Genomic DNA, 22,455 nt, shown 5'->3' with positions numbered 1-22,455 from the left:
AGTTCCTACTGAAGGATATGAATCAGATGACAAATGTAGCACACAGCAGCACAACCTACTCAAGGACTACTGAATAACTCACCTGAGAACTACAGTTACCAGCATCCCTGGCAGCTCAGCATTGTAAACCACACCCACTTAGGGCGGACCAGATTTAAATAAATGGCATTTAAATCAGCTGGGTGAGTTCATGTGTCTCTGTGCAGCGTCCATGAAGAAGGGGCGTGTCTGCCCCGAAACGCGTCGGACTTCTTTTGTAACCTTGTGGAGGGAGGCTGTGAGAGTTTCGGATGGCAAGCAGAGACCGGAGGGTCCAGGTGTGTCGTGGTGAGCCCTCTCTGAAAGCGCTTGGCGCATTGCTCTTCAAACATTATTCACGGTCTGCCTGAACCGAGGGAGGGGCTCCACGTCGTCAGGCGAACAGTATTCCTGCTCCTGGCGAGGACTGTGGCGAGGACACTCTGTCATCGCCTGCCAGCGCGACTCATCGATATAATAATTGCAATCTCGCAGCCTGCCCACCTAGTTCCTACTGAAGGATATGAATCAGATGACAAATGTAGCACACAGCAGCACAACCTACTCAAGGACTACTGAATAACTCACCTGAGAACTACAGTTACCAGCATCCCTGGCAGCTCAGCATTGTAAACCACACCCACTTAGGGCGGACCAGATTTAAATAAATGGCATTTAAATCAGCTGGGTGAGTTCATGTGTCTCTGTGCAGCGTCCATGAAGAAGGGGCGTGTCTGCCCCGAAACGCGTCGGACTTCTTTTGTAACCTTGTGGAGGGAGGCTGTGATAGTTTCGGATGGCAAGCAGAGACCGGAGGGTCCAGGTGTGTCGTGGTGAGCCCTCTCTGAAAGCGCTTGGCGCATTGCTCTTCAAATATACATATATATATATATATATATATTGTAGGACTAAGGTACAAGAAATTTTGAGATTTGGGGATAACAAGCGCCACCTGGATTTACACCTGACTAGGTGAACAGATTTGACAATCAGTTGTTCACTGGTGGGAGATCTAGAATACTGATCACCTTTTTTTCAACTTTTGACAATTCTGTGGTATACTCTGCTTCTGTCCTCTGGGATATTTGATTGGTTTGTGCCACTGGCGACTAGACCTACTATAAATAAAACGGTACTATCTTTCTTGATAGTTCTTGATAATATCTCTCATACACCTAGTGAGTGGGTCAGGAGACCCAGGTGACAATTCTCTCGCCACTTCATGTTCAGGGATGATTCTTAAGGCATGTATATTTATCATTTTAGCCTTGATGAAGTCTGCTGCCAAATCTGCAACAAGGACGAAACACATGTTGGCAGAGAATCGAAAAACACTTTGAAAGAAATAAAGGTTGTTGGTGAACGTACTACGGAACTCTGCGTTGATTTATTTCGGAGTGCTCAAAGTTTTTTTTGCTTATGACCTGGATTTGAAGCTTGCTGTCTACAGACACCCATGGAACTAGTCTGGCCTTTGGGTTGTAACAAGCGTGTTTAGGAAGTCACAGGTGGGAAAACACATGAAGGGTGGGTCGAGGCCACAGCAGAAAGATAAAACTAAAGACCTGCAAGTGCTCCAGCGTTCGAAATAGGGAGGGGATGCCCACACCAGTTTAGGGAGGAACAGGCCCCAGGAAAGTGGTGGCGAAATTCAGGTAGGAGAGTGAGGAGGTCTGCACCAAGAGGAAGTTCAATGAGAATGGACAGTGTTTTTCACAGTTTCCTCTCAGGACACAATAGGTAAGACTCTTTGCTTTTGGTAATGCACATAGCCCAACATTGATTTTTATAACTTCATTGCTTCCATGGGTATTTTTTTTATTAAAAATCTTAAATGATATCTCCGGTTCTCTTAATCAGACTGTGTCATGTTACTGATTAAATGTGTTTTCTCAATTTTATTGATATGGTTTGCTCCTTGGCTTTATGTTGTGTTGGTGCAGCTTAAATGTTTAACACACATTTCTCTGGGGCAAAGCATTCTGTTTGTGCCTTGGTTACCTTATCTTAATTACAGATTTTGTAACAAAAACAGTTTTTGCCATGCAAACTACCTGGTGGCATTTTTATGAGAATGGTGGTGCGGGGCAGCACAGCAAGTTACTGTGCTGTGTTGCCCTGCTTCACAGGTAATGGACAGGAATGCACCGTATTTATCCTATTTGATGCATTCTTGTCATTTCCCCGTGCGCTGGCGCCATTTTTGCAGCCTAGCGCCAATGCAGGCATCCTTGGTGCAAGGGCACCTATGTTGCGGGCAGGATTTTTTTGTGCAGGAAAGGGCACTTTCCTGCACAAAAACAATCCTGAGAGGAGTCTTCCTCTTTCTATGCTGCAGCACAAATAGAAAGTAGAAGAAACAAGGAGGAATAAAGCTATTTCTCCTCAGTAAGCCTCCCCGGGGAGGTGGAAGATTTTGACACATTCCCAGGTTTACAAGTCGTAAATCTGGGAATGCATCAAAGAGCATGGGAGTTGCATGAAAACACCCACAACGCCTCCCTTGTGGCGAGTAAGGCAATACATCGATGTGCGCTGCATTGCATTACTCCATATCTTTGAAGCCATTCAAAGGCACACGTGGCTTCAAAAATATGACATGGAGCTTTGCGTTTTGCATGTACCACGTTGCGTGGAGCAAGCGTTGTGCAAGGCCCTTGTAAATTTGCCCCCAGATTACTATTGGGGGGAAAAAAATTTAACAAATTAATAATCCAGAATCTTATATACATGTTAAAGACTAATGTGCTTTTGAAAGGTTTTCTACAGAGTGCGCTCGAATTAATAAGTAGGACATGGAGGTTTCATCACACTGACCAGCAATTATCATTCCTGTTACCAGCCAGATAAATCTGAATAACGCTCGACATGACGAGTCTAGATCTTTTATGATCTCTCAGTATGTGTTAACTATAAAGGCATATAGTTGCACAGTCTCGAGTTTTTTTTCCATGATTGAATGGATTCAGGTGCAGATTACCACATGCTCGGAAAGCAGCTGATAGTAGCTAAGACCACTGGAACACACCGTTTTTTTTCCGAATGATTACCCAACGAGCTGATGGTACTACCTACTATTACTAGAAGCTTGAAGATCACAGAACTGACGTACCCAGACAAGGAACAAACGACCCATAAGAATTGTTGACACAATAGCACGTGCAGCTGGTGGTTCAACACCTGGCAGGTTCTCACTCTTCTTTACTCTACTCCATCCATTTACACCTATACACACTTGCAGTGACACATTGTGATCATGGCCTCTACCACAGACGCAGGACTCTAAAACATTTCCTGCATAGGCCACCCTACATTCACACGCTTCCTCTGCATTCATACACTAGCATCTATAATCCTAAGCACCCTATCTCTCACTCGTTCTGCTTCATCACTTGCCAAGGTGCACCAACAAATATGGAATCCCACAGGGCTCACCTCAGTTCTTGCCTCGATTCTTTTTTCTCTCTGTACACTATTTTTTATTTTCTATCATTTCTAGTCAAGCCCTGAACTCTCATTCTATGCAGTGACTGCATTCTTTCTTTTTTGGCTTCCCTCCAGGATAGTGTCTCTTTGCAAACAACTGGCTGTGGAGTCTTCAATGACCACTACTTTTGTGTTTGCCATTTTCAACCGTTTCTGCTCACTTCACTTCCAATTTGAAATCCTCCCATAATTTTAGGTTCGTATTGTTGGATTTTATACCTGTAATTGGTTCGGATCATAAGACTGGTCACCTCCTGCTCTTCAATATCTGCAAATTCAAACATGTTGTTGCCTTCTCCGCTTTGACACGTTTTCTGACTCAATAACTGCTTATCCTTCTATGCTAGATCACCTACATTTTTAAAAAGCCAGCGCCAGTTAATTCAAAATTCCGCTTCCGTCGACTTTTCTTTGTCTACATGTGCGAGCTGCGCAGGCCCTCTTTTAAATGTTCAGTGTAAATGTTGCTTTCTCTGTCTTGGCTTTAAATGTTATTAGTTCTTTGCCCCAACATAATTGTTGATCTTGCCTTATGTTCTTAGTACTGCGTCTTTGTTTACTAGCTGCCCTTTGCTTTCCTTGTGCACCCTGCCCATTTTCGTTCAGATCTGCTTCTTACTCATCCGTCTTCAAGAAAATGTTAAAAGAGAATTTATTGTTGCTATGCCCTCAGAATTAACTGTTACTGCAATCTTACATACTCTCCGATCAGTACCGATTTATTCTTGTGTGGATAAAAGCGATATAACAAATAAAATAAATACACGATAAGAGCACAACTGTGGTCCTCAGATGACATCGGAGCACGTGAGGGATGCTCTTCTATCAGCACACTCCTATGGCGCAGCTTGCCACTATCCGGAAATGCGCTTTTATGCCCGGCCGGTGGTATAGAAAGTTACACGAATGCAACTGCAGTACATCATCGATCACATCAAGTCACTACAATCTGAAGAGCCCTCAGTACTTTTATCCAACCAATGAACCTCTACTTGTATGTACTACGCTGCATTGGCCAAAATCTGGAATTTCGGTGGTACACAACATGCATTAAATAACAATGCTCTTTCAGTCCTGGTGTGTATACTGTGACTGCGAACAATGGAGCTTGTGGTGCACCTGGGATGAGAACACCTCTCCTTGAGAACTAGACAGAGACGTCATTTCACACTTGTCGCCGAAGATAAAACAAAGCCACACATAAACGAACAGTGACTTCTGAAGACTGTTGGCTGGAGCTACCGTCGAAAATTGTATCTTTGGCACTATCTGTATTATATGTGCGTTCTTTTATGGTTTTCTTGAAGAAACCCAATTAAGACTGATGATTTGAGCTCTGACGTGAACCTTCGGCGTAGAGGTGAAAGGTGATGATAGGGAGTAGGGGGAGACTGGATAAACTGAAGGGACGTCAAATACATTTATTTGACGATCTAAATGAAGAACTTCAAATATCTTTATTTTCCACGGCTTTAGAACCGTTCATCTTAGAATGATTATATGTAAATCAGAACATTATTATTCCATTTCAAAACAGTCATGTAGAAAGCTGAAGATAATACTAAAGGGCGATATTTAAATTCGACACAGTAGAGAGTTCGAGAATTTGACCGAAGCTCAAGTAGAAACTGTAAAGGCCGCGGCTGCAGGAGACAGCAGGTGGTGTCAGTCCGAGTCCGAGCTGCTGTGCTCGTTGCTTTGAACCTGGCGCACTGTTTCTTCCAAAGGCGCCATTGTGCCGTCTGCCCTGACGCCCATCGGCTTAATAACCTCCTCCCTGAAAAGCAAAGAAACAAATGAGAAAAATCATTTTACAAAATGTTTTCACTAAATCGTAGGGTTTTGAAAATCAGATAAAAGGGAAACAAGAAAACGCAAAATAAAGGACTGCATTAAAGCAAACCAAACCAACTGAAAATAGCCAATTAAAAGCTACATGAAAGTCAAATCCTAATTAGCTAAGGACAAAGTGCAGGTCCACGGCTCCAACTAAAAACACTCTGTTAATTCTTTTAAAGGAACAATGGCTGCCAAACTTTAACCTGCTATTCCGCTGAGCAACTGAATGAAGGGTATTGCGTTATACACATTCGCCTAATTCAGCCAGGAGACGCAGCCCGCCTACAGACTCGAGTGGCTTTTAAGTACTTGTTGAGTCGGTTTGAATTAGCATCCACCTCTATTGTTGCTTTTGTTTTCACCAGTTTAATTACAGGATTGGCGGTCATTTTAATCTCATCAAAAACCCCAAGAGCTCTTCAAAGCTAATCCAATTATATCTACTCCACAAGATGGTGCCTTATTTAAAGATTATTGATCAGCAATTTAAAAAAGATTTGGCTAATCCGCCACCACGTGTCACGTATGTGGACAATGCGACATACATACTGCCCAAAATTGTAATTGCAAGGTTTTCTATCTATATAAAAGCGTCAAGTGGTAGTTTGATTTATGCATGTGTATGACACCCAGGATACAGTATGGAGATGTTAAAAGATTGTACCACTGGTGTCAGCCCTAAGGGGTACAGTCATATAATATAGTCTTAAAAAATTAATAGTAAATCACAGCGCCAATCATAGAAGAAGGGAGGTTTCCAGGTCTAAATGTATTGAATAACCACAAACTGCAGGCGCTACCCACCTGACATCCCGACTACACAGTTGCAAGTGATATACCTGACGCAACCAACTGGAAATTTCTTTACTCTCTGCACTCCTTATGTGCAGAAGAAATAGAACAAGTTACTTGCCTTCAATAACGCCTTATCTGGTACTGACATGACCTAGCCACAGATTCCTTACCATCGAATGTTGCAGGTGTCAGACTGTATCAGAAGAGTTTTCTTCAAGCATACCCGTGCGTGGCGGTAATGGCATTGGCCGCCTCTGCGCAGCATCATAGTCGTCGTCCATGCCAACAGTGGCGTCAGCTATATACGCACCACCCTGGCGCATTAATGTCAATTACTTTTCACGACTTTCAATGCCAGAAATGCGGAGACATGGAGTGCACTAACAGAGGTGTGTATTGAAAAGCTAGGGCCAAGAAAGGAAACAGCCCTGACCCTATAAATGTGTTTGTAATGCTGGGAAGATGAGTGGCGGTAAGGAATCTGTGCTAGATCATGTCTATTATGCCAGATAAGGAGTTACCGAAGGCAAGTAACTTGTCCATCTGATAGAGACATCTAGCTGCAGATTCCTTACCTTCGAAAAGATTCCCAATCCCAAGCAATAACATCTCTGGAGGGGAAAGACTGCAGACAAGTTTACACCAGGATGTCCTGCGGGACAGAGTGGACAAAAAGGCAATCCCTGCAGACTTGACTATCCAGGCAGTAGTGCTTGGTAAACATGTGCAGGGGCTGCCCACATTGCAGCCTGACAAATATCACGGACTGGAACTTCACATTGCAAACCTGTGGTAGCAGCATTAGCTCTGGTAGAGCGAGCCCTAAAATCTTCAGGAGGTTGCTTTTCAGCACGAGCATAGAAAATGTTGATGCAGAGAACAAGCTGTTGCGAGATAGTCAGTGGCGGCTGGTGACTTGAAAAAGGTGGGGTGTAAAAGTTGTGCATGAGTTACCTGCGGCGAGAGAGATTGACGGCCAAAAGAGGGGTTCAGGGAATGTCCCCCTGAGAAAATTTTGAAAAAAAGAGTGGCCAAATGGTGCATTTTCAAGCAAATTTGAGAAAGCAATTTTGTTAATATATCAATCAAAAGATTTCATGTGATAATGATATAGGTAGCTGCTTATCCAGTATATCCACAGAACTTCATAACAGATTTTGCGATAACACTTCTGAATATGCTAGTGAAGTATCTTGCATCTGATGATGTGATGGCAGAAGTGCCTCGTTATAGGAGCAAGACTTACTAAGTGTCAGTGGTGGTTGGTGAAGTCTGAGAGTGGTGAGCTAAGAGGGGGCACAACATTTTTATGGTACATGGCGATTTACTGTGCATTTTATTATGGGGTTATATTAGTTCTCAGGCTAATTGACAGAACGGAGTTACACATGTAGGGGGGCCAGGCAAAGTTATTTTCATTTTAACAGTAGAGTGCACTGTTTACAATATATATTTTGTTATTGGGGGAGATCAACACGGACTCATTCGTAGGCCTAGCGAAAAAGTGCCACTCGCAGGTAAGTCTGCATCTGCAGCGTCTGAAGAGGAGACTCCCTTGGCCTTTCCATAAATAAAGTCAAAATCCACGGGAGTCAGAGACTTTTGGCACATCAGCACACTACCATCTCTCTCAAGATAAGGGCCTGCACTTACCCAATTATAGAGCATATGTAATTGTAAAGAGACAATAAAGACAAAAGAGAGTTGATCAGGCCCCATAAACACAGAAGGTTGAAAACACTGGAGTTTACAGTACCCTTTGATTAATGGCAAGGCAAGATTCCCTGCTCTTCACAAGGATGAACAAAGCACACTTTTTTACTGTTCGCTCATTGAAAAAATTAAAATAAATTCAGTCACACTTCATCCAAGGAAAAGGCCAGACATTCATTGTAATCTAAATAGTTTCTAATCTGCAGTGTGTGCATGCCCTACTGCCTAGTAGCAAGAAAAACACAAAAGTCACTTTTCATATCAGGGTGTAAGATGGTTGGAGTGCTTACATGAGCACCAGTTACGTTGCACAAAGACACATCCATTTATTGTTAGGCACGAGGAGATTTGATTGTAATTTGCCCAGGATGACAGGAGGTTGAGCGAAAACCGAGACTCAAGCTTGGTTCCCCTGCTTGTTATTTATAAATAGTAACTGACACAATTTATTATTAGCAGCCAGCACCCTTAAAAATAAACAGCAGCACTAGCCTACAGCCGCATATTCGAACACTGGCGACGGCGGCATTGGAATACCATAGAAACACTTAAACATAAAACAGAGTTTACCTTTTGTTTTACTCTGAGGCCCGTCGGTTCTGTGACTTGGAACATGCTTGTAATTTCGGCCCGGGACGTGTCCGGTGGCGAGGGGACTCACGAGGTGATTAAAGGAGGGGTCTTGCTTGCAGCGCTCCCTCATGTGCAAAACTGTGCCAATGTGCACAAGTGAGAAGAGAGGCAAAACTCTTAAGTGTGCTCTGGGAGTAAATACGAGCAGTATGATCCCATTTCGCCTATCTCAGAGTCTGTACTGCAGATTCATAATCTCGCCACAGTAAAGTTTGAATCGAAATTTGCATTGAGCAACAATGCGTCATGCCAGATGGTAAAGGGCACATCGAAGGAACGCTGCAGACAGCTTAACTCCCGTAGCAGCTAACCAGGCAGAGCAAAACAAGCATTTGCAATGCAATAGGTCTCGCATTAGGAAAGTTTGAGCTATTGGTCTTATAAATGACAATTTTTTTATTTATGTGTTGGTTTTGAAAATAGCTAAATTAATAGCTTTGTCATTTACAATGCCAATAGTTATAACTTTCGCAAATGTGACACCTATAGCATTTGTAATGCAACATATGTTGTATTTACGTGACTTAGATGTATTGATATTACAAATAACAACGGCTTTTAATTTTTTTAAATAATACTTAAATAAAAGTGATTGTAATTTATAATGGCAATATCTTAAACTTTTGTAAATAACTTTTGTGAAGATTATGTTCAGTGTATTTTATTGTGACGAAAATCCAAGAATATTAACATATTTTTGTGACATTTGTAAAAAAGCTTGAAACATTGAGAGAACATATTTGAACCAGTTGTTGAATGGTTGCGCAGATTGATGCTGGGGTGGTGCTGAGTGGTGCTGTGGTGGTGCTGTGGTGGTGCTGTGGTGGTGCTGTGGTGGTGCTGTGGTGGTGCTGAGTGGTGCGGAGTGATGTGCTGCTGAGTGATAATGTGGTGGTGCTGAGTGATAATGTGGTGGTGCTGAGTGATAATGTGGTGTGTGGTACTGAAAATTCTGGACCCGTGTTATAAACATCGTCGTATCATGACGATTTTGGTATCATCAGACCGAGAATGATGACGATTTTGGTATCATAAGACCGAGAATGATTAGAATACCATGCACAAGCATTTTCGTCATATTCGGGTGACGAAATCACCCTGAAATCAGAGTTTCCGTCCTGAACCCTCGGGTTCCATTTTGTGAACGGCAGCCATTTTGTGATTGCCCTCACATAGGCCCAATAACTAAGGCCAAAAACGAGCTTGAAGGACACGTACACCTTTGCTGACTCCTCTGTGACCTGGGCAAGCTGGCTCCACTGCCTGAAGCCAAACCTGTTCGGCCACTTCCTTTCCCAGTGGCCGAATGAGATTAGTATCAAGGCACAACATATCATAAACCTCTTCATCGCACACAAACCATGCCTAATCTTACACACACCTGTCCCTGTTTCTTTCTTTATGACTTGCTTTACGAGGAGGAGGTGCCCTTTTTTATTGGGGGTCCGGCGATATCTGATGAAAATACATAGCCTTGCCGGGTAATTGATTGTGGGCTGGACAAACTGAAATATTGGCTTGTCATCATGACTCTGCTTTTTCTTTGTAGTGAAAATATGTGAATGGTCAACTGTAAAATAAGGAATGTTTGCCTAAAGCATAATATTTTGCATAAAAAGAGAAGGCTGGCTTTGTAAGATTGAGCAGTCTCCTGAGAACATACACCGTGTTGTACTTCTAGGATACCTGTTACTGGCTGCAGCCAATAAATACGATCTTTGACTTCACCAAGAAGACTCTGTGTTTCTGTAGTCTGAAACAGGAAGGACTCGAAGTCTTAGCAGTCTTAGTAGTCGAAGTCGAAGTCTTAGTTCCCTGGCACCGCTGGGTTCCGAAAAACCCAGTACTTCAGTTGGCGCCCAACGTTGGGCGATTTCAGCGGTACCGGTCCAAGCTAGAGGTTCGTGAGGAGCTTCGTGTGAAAATTCTGGAGGAAGGCCGCCACTTCATCGACCCCTGTATGTCGACGTGGTCCGAAAGTCTTTGCTGCGAGGTTCCCCGCTTCCCGACGGCTACGAAGGACTGCTGCCCTGACTATCGCCCTGTTTTGGACCCTCGATGATTGGTAGAGCGAAACGTTAGACGAGTCTTCTGGTGACGTCATCGATACCTCAGTTAAGTATGAGTGGAGCGTCTCCCAGTCCTTAGTTTGGTTCTTAGTTTTTGAGTATCCCCTTGGGATCGCTTTGATTTGGAACTTGCAAGTACCAAAGCCGAGGGACTCGTGTATTCACGAGACCATCGTATTCGATAATCCTTTGAAGTTTGAAGCTAGACTAGAGAGCGAAGATGCCTGGTCTTAGCAGACTTGGAAATCTGTATTGTCTTGGTTGTAATAGGGATTCCCGATTGGAGGACTCGTGTCCAGTTCCTCTGATTGGAACTCCGACCTATGAACTTTATGTGAAACATAGGGTAGGCCCCATCGCATATAATGAAGTATGGATCCGATACACCAGGAAAGATGGTGTTTTAAAATGGCCCCAATATGGTAGTTTTGACACAGAGATTTTGGATAATCTGGGGGTTAAACTTTTTAAGAAGAAAGCCCGGCCGGCAATGTTTGACTCTTTTCGCATATGGCGCAAAGAAGCCAAACAGAGAGAAATCAAATTAGCGAAGAAAAATAAACGAGAACGAGGTATGTCAATGGTACAAGCTGCTGTTGCGTTTAGGGATAATGAGGAAGAGCAAGAAAGCGAACAGATGCTTAGGGTAAAGAAGTTAGCGGTAGATAGATGCTACCCAGTTTTGCCATGTAAAGAACAAGAAGAAAAGAAAGATCTTGAGAAAGATCCTTTAATGTCGCATCTCTTGAGTTCGCCACCCCCTTATGCACAAAATGCTACGGCACCACCGCCACCAGCTGTGGTTGCACAACACCCAGTTGTTGTGCCACTTGTAATTCCACCACAGCCAGCTCCTTTTCCGTTGGCTACTATTCCTTTGGCGCAGCCTCCTCAGGGGCCGCCACCTTTGCCTCCTTCTTCGTCTGCTACTCCTACGCCTGTTCTTAATGCTCCCTCCATTCGGACTTTGAATTCTTCTGCTATTGTTCCGTCTTCTCTTATTCTTTCACCTTCTCCTTCTGCTAGACAACGAATGACTACTGCAGTTACTGGTTTCTTTTCTCCTTTGTTGGGACAATTGGGTATGTCCCCTGTTACTGAGCGTAGACCGTCACATAGCCAGTTGCCGAATATGGATGAGCGTACGATTTTGGACCACATGGCGCGTAAATGGATTATGTACGATACACAGTATGATCTTGAGGGTGTTATGCATGTTTTCCTTCAATGGGAAGCACCGAAGCAACGGTACGTTTTCGATACGATGTGTGCTTTTCTTGTTGAAAAATGAGATGAGGAAGTGGGACAAGCTCCTAACGAGTTGTACAGCATACGTTCCGAATTTGCGAAAGGAACTATTGTAAGTCCATCTGATGTTGGGAAAGCGGTCGTAATGTTGTTGTCATTTAGGAGTGAGTCTCCTTCTCGACAATTGTTCGGGCCTGATTCTTCATTTGGGAGAAAGGCACGACAATATCCAATGAGAGAGGTTCCTCCGGTGTGGAAAGAAGAAGTGGCTGCTGGTGCAAATAATAATCCGCCAGCTATACCGGCTCATTTTCAGCGTGTCTGGGTGCATGTTCCATGGAAACGTGCTGAAGTTTTAGCTATTAAGCAGTCTTTGCCTGATCCACGCAAAAATCCAGCAGGGTACTATAAAGAGTTGACTCAGACTGTGGGTTCGTGTATTATGAATTTGGCGGACATCGACATGTTGTTTGGCAATGTTGTTCCACAACCTATTTGGAGTAAGATTCGTCATACGGATCACGCGGTTGAATTGGGTGATACATGGGTTAATCTTAGAGATGCCGACAATAGGCAAGTAGGCGGTGCTAAGCCTGAAGATTTGATTACTGAACTTCCCGATAAGATTATTACGTATATGAAGACTTTAATGCCCGAATTGCGTGTCAATTGGGACAAGTTGTCTGCATGTAAGCAGAAGAAAGACGAAACGGTGTCTGACTTTTTCACAAGGTTCGAAGAGACCTTCGTTGACCATAGTGGTCAGGATATGGCTACAGAGGGTAGTCAGAGATTGTTTGTTGACAAATTTGTACATAATTTGCTTCCTGAATTGTGCAATAAGTTGAAGGATTCTGAAAGTGCTTGGGCTGTTTCCACGTCAGCACAAATTTTGGCTACTGCCCAGTACTATGAAAATAGGCGCAAAGATGAGTTAGAGAAAGCGGATAAGAAGACTAAGGAACTAAAGACTAAAGTTCTTCTACAGCAAGCTTATCCACCCCGTAGTAATAGTCAGCGCGACTATCAGCAACCTCAGCAATATTCGAGAAACTCGCAAAGAAACGAGTCTTCTCAACAGCGTTTTCCGTATGGTCCTAATCAGTGTGCGTATTGCAAAGAAGAGGGTCACTACAAGAATAGTTGTCCGGTTTTATTGCAGCGCACGAATGGTGCTTCTGGTGTACGAGGTAGAGGTGCTCAACAAGCGCCTAGAGGTAGAGGTCGTGGACAGAATGTACTTTCTTTGCCCCCACAGACCTCAATGAATAGTTTTGATCAGCAACAGGGTTCATCTGGTAGGACAGCTCAGTACTACACGGACGATTACTATGATGAAGGTGAGGAAATGAATGGTAATGATTGTTAGGACAGCCATGGACAAAGAGAGGGAGTTGTTTCAGTTCCAGTAGATCAGAGTGGACCTTATGTTGAGGTGATTACATCAGGTGTGTCAGAGCCTTTTCTGTTGGATACTGGTGCTACAAAGAGTTCTATTATGCACTCGCAACTCCCTGGCGAACCTTTGTCTGGCGAAATGAATGTTTCAGTAGGTTTTTCTGGCGCCCCAGTTAGGAACCCGATTTCTAGTCCTATGTCTCTTTCTGTTGGACCTTATGAATTTGAAGCACCCCTTATTCTGACGACAGGTTGTGGGGAGAACCTTCTAGGATTGGATCTGTTGAAAAGACTATATGCGACGTTGTATTGTTCTCCTTCGGGAGTACAACTTACACTGGGCAAGAGAGTGGTCTCCCTGATGTATTTGTCGAAGGATACACTTCCGACAGAATTTTCTTCTCTCCCAAATACTCTTTGGGCTACTGGTCCTAACAACGTGGGTCTTTTGGAAATACCGCCATATATTGTGACATTGAAAGCCAATGTTCGAATGCCGCGCATTCCCCAATACAAGATCTCTAGCGAAGGTGAAAAGGCGTTGTTAGCGATCATTTATGATCTGATCGAAAAAGATGTAATTGAAGAGACAAGAGGCAACGTTTGTAATAGTCCTGTCCTGCCTGTTTTGAAGCGTACCGACCCATCCCAGCCACCTGTTAGAAAAAAGAAGAATTGTTAATAATGAGCATCCCTTTTGAAAAACTCAAATGTTGATATGTATATTGATGATCTAGATCTTACGACTTGTATTCTGTGATGAATGCGATTTTGTAACAGTTTTTAAAATAATTTTTATTATGTTTTTTGTAGTATGCTTTTATGGTTTTAATTAACCAAATAAAGTGACTTTGACTGACTGACTGTTAACAGTTATATAGCTTATCGCCACCGTAGAGATCTTCATAGTTAGTTAATAGTTCTCCAGGAGGTTCATTTACAACCAAGTTCACATCTCAAGTGATAGGTAGTGCAATTAACAAAAAACTATCCCCCTCAGCTTATTGACAACCCCACCCGCTCTACCCTCCCCCCCTTCCAGTCTTGCCGTGGATTACTATGCTCAGGTAACTTTCCTGGGGCCACTCTCTTGTCTTGTAATGTCCATCCCGTTATCGCAGTATCCGTGGTCTCCAGTCAATTGCTGCTAAAGGAGCACTCCACCATGTCCTCTCTCCGCTCCCTTGTATCTCTCCAAATCAGTTTACAAACCATCTGCCTGGGGGCATCTCTATTACTCTCATCTGCAATGTCATTTAGCTGCTAAAGGAGCAGCGTCAAAGCTTCCCAAGCCCTTGCTGCATCCAGCGTCTTCTCAGTCCCATTACGCCTAGCATCTCTTAGCCCTGCCGTTAACTCACTGCCTGCCCAGCGCTCAAACTCTCTTCTCCACCTGCCTATGCTAGGACCTCTTCTTGCCTTCTAATGACTCGTTATATCCCGTTTTGCTAGTATCAGTCCCAGACCTCTCTCCAGAAATGTCCTATCTCTGCGGGATTCCAAAATATGTGAAGGAACTCTGCGCCTATTTCTCTCAATCTGGGGCAAGCCACTGTTAAAATACTTGTTGTGGCGCCCTGGGGTTAGATACACTTTATGTAAGACGTAAAAATTTACCAGCTGGAACTTAGCATTCCTCGAGACCTTACTAATCCTCTCCTTCACTTCTACCCACACTTTGTCCTCTATGGGCTCCCCTAAATCCTCCTCCCACTTCTGTTGCAGCCCCTGAAGCAGTAGGAGTGTCGCCCTGCTCAGCCTTCTATATAAACAGGTAACCGCTTTAAATGTCCCTGCTGACGACACCATGTATGGACACCCTTCATTTAAAGGAGGTCCAGTCAGTCCGCTCCCCCAGTGTTTACGGATTGCGGCTGTCAGGGCCACATGAAGCAAGAAGTCGTGCCCAGGTATCTCATTTTTCTCACTAAATATATCAAATGATAACTGCCCCATAGTGAGTAATCCTACCTCCTCCACCAACTCTAGCCTCCTCCAATTGTGCAGGAGGGAGTAATAGCATGACAAAGATACGCAGCATGGCCAGTCCAAAGGCTTCAACCTGCTGCAATGTTGCTGATGGATCCGGGACCTTAAGGTGCATCAGGACCAACCACAGAATTGGCTAATCGGTGGAATGGGAGTGAGACCTGGGGGCAATGTGACACCTCCGTGCCTCCTCTCAAAAATGAGAGTGGCTGGAAGGTCCTATTTGACCTATTTTTTTTTTCCTTGGATTTACATGAAGACTTTCAGTGTGAGGAAGATCTGCCTTGGGAACGACTTTAGGAAAAGGAGAGGTTCCCACGCTCTTGACACAGACTTGGGAGTGGGACTGGCGCAGAGCCGTCTGGTACTTCGCCACTTAGAGCTTTGTGTTCGCAGATGGCCTTTGGATTCATATGAACACAATCGTCACAGGCCTTCGAGTCATGCACGTCCCTAAGGTTTAAACCCTGTTGGCTTAGAGGGTTGTAGTAATGGAGTCCCCACAGGCTTGAATTACAGCTGGAAGTTTATTGTCGTATATTAACCCCATGAGAATACATGCAACATGTTCTGTCGATTCTCTCCCACATTGTATTCCATATAACATCATGGACTCTTATGCCAATGTTCTACAACTAAGGCAGCAGAGAAGGGACAGCAGACATCTAACATTCTAACCCAACATATCTCCTCCCTTAAAAGAAGAAGGCAATTTATACCAAACAACAATTTTTGTGACAATAAAATACCTAGAAAGGAAATGAAAGCAAATCTAATAAAAAAAACACAAATAAACACAAGTATTCAGAAATAAAATCTTGCAACTTCTTTGGCTTCCTTACACTAATTCCCACTCTACTCTCTTGGAGAATGGATAAGGATTTTTCCTCCCTGCCCTCCAACCTGGAAGTAGATAGTAACTGTCCATCTCCTTGTTATGTCCCATTTTTGGATCCACTATTATTGGCATCATCTAATAACCAACTGGATTTTAAGACACTGTCTAACTTGATTTAGCATGCCCAATCTCACATTTATATAAAGAAATTTGCCCCATGTGCCACACATTCTCAGCACTCAGCAACCGAAGTGCACAAGACGTTTTTCACTTGCAAAAGTTGGAAAAACTTTCCTCCCGATTTCCCACTGACACCTGGTTTTTCCCTCTCACCCAAACTCCAATGTAGACAATAACTTTCTTAAACTTGTTCTTTTTTACCTAATACAATTTACTTTTGCTTTTGGCTTTAAGGAATTGTTCTTTAACGTCCAGAGGAGTCCACTCATTCTTCTTGGTACACTTCATCCAACCCACATTGTCCCTAGTATAAGGAGTCCTATTCCTCATAACTTCAAAGGGACTGCATCCTATTACACGAGGTATGACCACACGGTCTTCCAAATTTCCTTTACCCAGCAAACATTAGCCTCTTTTGCTAATTGTATGGCGTCCTTAAGCAGCTGTTAAAGCACTCATTACCGGCTGGATAGTAAATAGACGTAGTCTTGTGTATAAACCCATTTCTTCATAAAAATTCCTTGAATGTCTCTGAATAGAACTGAGGACCATTGTCAGTTAACACTGTCCGCGGTAATCCTTCTCTTAAAAATAACTTGCCTAAAAAAAAATGTATTACGGCACGGGTATCCACTTTGTTAACCACCTCAATCTCAGGCCATTTAGAAAAATGATCAACTAACACAATTACATATTTCGGCCGAAGACCAACTTGCACGGGACCTATTATGTCCAGGCATTTTGGGACACTTTAATGGACAAAGAGGTGGTTTCATAGTAATCAGAGTTTTCTTAGAATTATTACATAATGTACACTCTTGTCACTTTCTTTTCTATTTGTAGGTCCAAACCTGGCCACCAGTACAATAACTTCATCCTAGATTTGGTTTTAGTAATCCCCAAGTGACCTTCATGGCAAATATCTAACAATCTGCGCTTTAACGTTTCTTGGGGAATTATTTCCCCCCCATGTGTCACTTTGCCCTCCTCAACAGTTAATTCTTGTCTCAAATCTCAAATCCAAATATGTGCAAAACTCTTCTTCAATAACCTTTTTCATAGGCCATCCTCCTATAATGTAGGTAGTTCATTTTTGCGATATGTTATCTTTTCCAGTTTCCACCACCCATTCATGTTCTTGTATACCATCAGTAATTTCAGCAGCACATCAGTCTTCGTACTCAGTATCTGGTTTAGTCTTCAAGTGAAGTCGGTTAGGCAGGCGATAGCGACTACGGCCCTTGAGATTGGCCTGCTTATGCGGCGGAGACCCCGTGACACGCTCCATCAGTAGACGGCAGAGTCCCATGAGATCCTGGTGACTCAAACTAATACTAAGACGGCGTGGAGCTGAAAGACGCCTGGAGTGGGGCGGGGACTGACCGGTCAGTGTGGCCGATGAGTTGATGGGAGGATCACTAACCGACAGGCCACTGGAAGATCCCTTTGCCCTTGCGGGTAGGCGGCGGGGAAGGACCCCTCCGTGCCTCCCCCTCCTCCCTCACAGATCTGTGGGCCAGAGTAGTCTTGGCTTGTAGCGGAACCGACCGAGATGTCAGGATACAGGGGTCCAAAAATGACGTCGCAAACCAAGATGGAAAAAATATGCACACCCTAGAACGGAGCCCCCTAACAACAATCTCAAGGCACCATTTAGGATCGGTTCCGACGGAGCCTCCGACCTTGAAGGATATTATGGCACCGATTAAAGATATTAAGACCTCACTTGAAGTCAAAATTGACTCTATAAATTCTGAGGTAACACTGATGCGTGCAGATCTCCGAAACATCGGTGCCCATGTTAAAGAGGCAGCAGAAACTATTACCTCGCTTAAGACTGAAACCAAAACACTGCAAGCCCAGGTGGGGGACCTGCGAGAGTCGGTTAAAGTGCTGGAAGCCAGAATGGAGGAGGTGGAGGGCCGGTCACACCGGATGTGGAGGGCCGGTCACAGCGGAACAATGTGAGAATTATATGAGTGCCGGAAAAGTCTTAAGACCCAACTGTAGAGCTCTTTGTTAAGGATCTTATCCTGAAAAGCCTGAAACCCAGAGGTCTCAAAATATTTTTCTGTGGAGTGGACTCACCGTGTTCCAGGGAACCCGCTGAAGCTCAGGGCCCCTCCAAGACCCATCATAGCGCACACATCTTTAACTTCAGAGACCATCATATGATCCTACAATCCTCACGTGTGACCTCCAGTGCGCTGAGAACTCTATGGTTTCCTTTTTTCCGGATTTTACAACAAGGGTCCAGAAGCAAAGACGTTCCTTCTTGGAAGTCAAAAAAGCCCTACGAGAAAAGGAACTAAAATACGCCAGACTCTTCCCGGCCAAATTTCGGGTGTTTTCGGAGGGGAAAACCTGTTTTTTCACTACACGAAAGGAGGTGTGGAACTGGCTGGGTGGTGGAGAACTCCTAAACTCAAAAGATTTAAAGGAGGGGTGACCAAGGGAAAGGACGTTTGCGATCCCCCTGCCACACGCAACAGAGACCAGATGGACTCTGCAGAAGATTCGTAATGACATTTTGTAGTGAACGTACACCTCTGGCGTAGTCTCCTGTGATTCTCCTACTGATAAGGGAAGATGTGAGACTACTGAACTTTTTTGCAGATTGATTTCTCCCGCAGATGGTGTCTCACCGATAAGTACTGTTTAATTCCTATACAATTTCTGTGGGGATAATGTACTATTGTTGAGGGGAAGTAGTAGCGTCATCAATAGGGTTGGATTACGGTCCCCCCTAAATAGGTTAATGTTCTCTAAGGGGCACAAAAGCAGTCTGCATAGTTGGGGAGGGTGGGGGGGCGGTCAGTTTCTAGTCCATCATGCAGGGAGACGGGTAGGTGAGATGGAGCTATGTTTTTGTCTGGATTATTCCAGATTGTTGTTATTTTTTACTCAATCAGCGATACAATATTTGTCGAGGAATATGGCATGTGCAAAGGGGAATAGACATCTCCTTCTCGCCCCTAACCGCGGCCTACGTAAGTGGATGGTCAGATATACCCCGGATTACAGGTCAGTGACAGACAATGGCGTCTACCAAAGGGTTTAAAATTCTCTCCTGGAACGTTAACGGCCTAGGAGATAAAATAAAAAGGAGTAGTAGTTTTACAGTACTTAAAGAGTTATGCCCCTGAAGTGGTCCTGTTGCAAGCGACCCACATTCAAGGAACATAATATGGAGCGCTTAATAGGTCGGGATACAAACTAATAGTGCATGCGGGATACACCAAGAGGCTCCAGGGGTGTTGACATATTTCCCTTTTACCCTCCATAAGATCATACATGATGACAGAGGCAGATATGTAGCCGCTACAGGTACTTAGGAAGGTCAGATTTTCAATATTGTTTCACTTTATGCTCTACCGCGACTACAGGCACATTTATTGTCAGAACTGGGTGCCCTATTGCTAGACCTCCCAACGGGTAATGTGATCATGGTAGGAGACAGTAATGTGGCCCTATCCTCTGAAATAGACCAGAGGCTGGCACGGTTACAAGAACAACTTGGTACTAATTTAAAGGATTTCTTGTCAGCCTTAGGTCTTATAGACATTCGGAGAGGAGGTAACCCCACCACACGACTGTATACTTTGTCATTCAGGGATGCAAGGTTCCTTTTCCCGTATTGATTATATATTCACACTGGCTCATCTGCTCCCACGTCTTCGTGACACACATCACTTGTCATGTGGGATTTCTGACCACACCCCAATATATGTTCAAGTTATGACCTTGGATCCATTAATCACACACATCAATGGGGGTTGAGCCCGTGGTATCTCAAAATACCTCAAATCCGCACTAAACTGCAAGAGGTCACTGATAATTATATATCAGAAAACGAGGGCACGGTAGACTATGCCAACACATTATACCAAACGTATAAGGGGAAGGCATTTCCCTAGTGGCAGGCCACAAGAATGAGAAAAGGGCTAAATTAGAAAACCTGGAACAGGAGATTCGATACTTAGAAAAGAAACAGATACTAGATGGGAATGCCTCAGTACAGCATCATCTTGAATTCAGAGATACAGCGGAAGAAACAGCTAGGGCTAGATACCGTGCAGTACAACACAACCTTTATGAAGTTGACAAGTAAGGGAAGCTGTTGGCATGGTTAGACAGGAGGGGAAAAAGCAACGAGGTGGGTCAGTGAAATCAAGCAGAGAGACGGTACAATAGCAAGGTGGGGTTAGACATTGCGGAGGAGTTCGCACGATACTACAGGAAGGTCTATAAGGCCTCACGTACAGTCACGAGAGATGGCCACTCTTCCCATGACTAAACTAGCTGAGGAGGATAGAGATGCCCTACAAGCAGAAGTGAACGAATGTGAAATTGTCCAGGCACTCAGGGCGTTGAAGTTGGGGAAAGCGGGGCCCCAACGGCATACCAATCAAGCTATCAAAGCAGATGGCATCAAAGATAGCCCCATTGCTTCTCAAGATATATCGGGAGAGTAGTAGTCTTGGCACACTACCCAAAAACCAACAAATAGCCAAAATAGTGGTTATACACAAGATGGGCAAGCCCAAGGAAGAATGTCCCTCTTATAGGTCAATTTCGCTCCTGAATGCGGAAGTTAAAATATTGGCTAACTGCTAGCAAGCAGTCTGACAAAATTCATGCAATCCTAGATTCACCAAGTTAATCAGGATTTATGCCGGGGAGAAATACAGCCCTGAATTTGAGAAGACTCCATGGAGTCTTGGGCAGAGTGGCCAAGATAGCAAAGGATGCAGTGGTGCTTTCACTGTATGCGCGAATGGCCTTTGATACTATTGAGTGGCCTTTCATGTATGCAGTACTAGAGAAGCAAGGTTTTGGGCCGTAATTTCTATCCTGGATAAGATTGCTCTTGTCTTGCCCATTAGCGCAGGTGACGGTTAATAATAACACGTCAGAGTTTTATAGACTTCACCGGGGTACAAGGCAGGGGTGTCCATTATCCCCATTGATATTTGCATTAGTGCTAGAACCCCTGGCGGTGTGGATAAGGGGAGGCCCACTGATTAGGGGACACCAGGCCGGGAGGATAGAATTTCACTATATGCAGATGCCATCCTACTATATATTGTGTCCCCAAGGGCCACCCTTAACAGGATTTTGCATATATTCGAACTCTACCTAAAGTATTCAGGTTACACTATAAATTGGGAAAAGTCGGTGCTATACCTGCTCTCCGGCGCCCCGCCAACTCTGCCTGGAGGATGCGTGATATCTATAGCTACCGAGGGGTTTAAGTACCTGGGAATATATGTTATCAGAGATCCAATATCTTCTACAAACGGAACTTAGAACCTCCGCTCCATAACTTCCAAAGCAATGTACAAAACTGCAGATCACTCCCATTATTGCTTCTGGATAGAGCCTTGCTATTTAAGATGATGGCACTGCCACGTTTTATTTATGTTTACACAACACCCCCTATTTGATCGCCCAGTCATACTTTCAAGCAATTGAAACAGCTGTGCGACTACTGTTGTGGGAAGAATTAACGAGAGGGTGGTACGATGGGAGGTGAGGGGGAAGCAATCCCGGCTTTGCGAAAATACTACTGGGCAGCCGGACTTATGGAGGTAAACCACTGGGTGCATTATCCTCAGGAAGACCCGGCATATGAAATGGACCGTTACAATATGCAACCAGGAGGATACTTGAGGGCTATCTAAGGGGGCATCCTTTCTTGAGCTAACCTCCACTACACTACAGGCATGGATCAAAGAACTCACAGCCCTTGGATGGAAGGGAAGATTCACACAGATGACACTATTGTGGGATTCGGCCCGCTTGGGACTCATGGGACACCAAGGTGGGTTTAAGAGGTGGGACTTGATTGGTATCTTGAGGCTGGGGGACCTGTGGGCTAAGGGAGATGTTAACTCATTCGTAACAGTGCCACAAGAATACCAACTGGCACCATCAGAAACTTTTAGATACCTTCAGGTTAGACATGCACTAAGAGCAGTACTGCCAAGGGGAGAGAAACTTCCAGATTCCTCACCATTTGAAGACAGACTTTTGGATGACCGTCTTGAGCAGAAAGTGATATCATTGATCTACTGCAAAATCATGAACAATTCTCTAGATCCCTTGCTGGTCCTCCGTGCCCGCTGGGAACAAGACCTAGGACAGATAGAAGACAAGGAATGGATGGAGGCCCTGGCTTCACCCAAAGAGGTGGCTATTCAATCGCGATTCAGACTAGTGCAGTTAAAAATACTCCACAGATCAAAT

The 22,455-nt window shown here is 44.1% G+C and overlaps 1 protein-coding gene across 4 annotated transcripts in view; it reads right to left on the bottom strand.

Moving 5' to 3' along the window:
- Nucleotides 1–4,942: 4,942 nt before the first annotated feature.
- RIC8B (RIC8 guanine nucleotide exchange factor B) overlaps nt 4,943–22,455 on the bottom strand; it is a 477,183-nt gene continuing 459,670 nt past the window's right edge. For all 4 annotated transcript variants that reach the window (XM_086921785.1, XM_086921794.1, XM_086921812.1 and 1 more), the window contains one exon: nt 4,943–5,281. In XM_086921785.1, the coding sequence (XP_086777911.1) occupies nt 5,170–5,281 (112 nt within the window). In that variant the 3' untranslated portion in view covers nt 4,943–5,169. The remainder of the gene's footprint in view (nt 5,282–22,455) is intronic.

Source organism: Lissotriton vulgaris, chromosome 1_1 (genome assembly GCF_964263255.1).
Source record: "Lissotriton vulgaris chromosome 1_1, aLisVul1.2, whole genome shotgun sequence".
In the NCBI taxonomy this organism is placed as follows: Eukaryota; Metazoa; Chordata; class Amphibia; order Caudata; family Salamandridae; genus Lissotriton; species Lissotriton vulgaris.
Note: the sequence above shows the minus strand (reverse complement) of the source record. Positions and strands in the feature narration are given on the sequence as shown.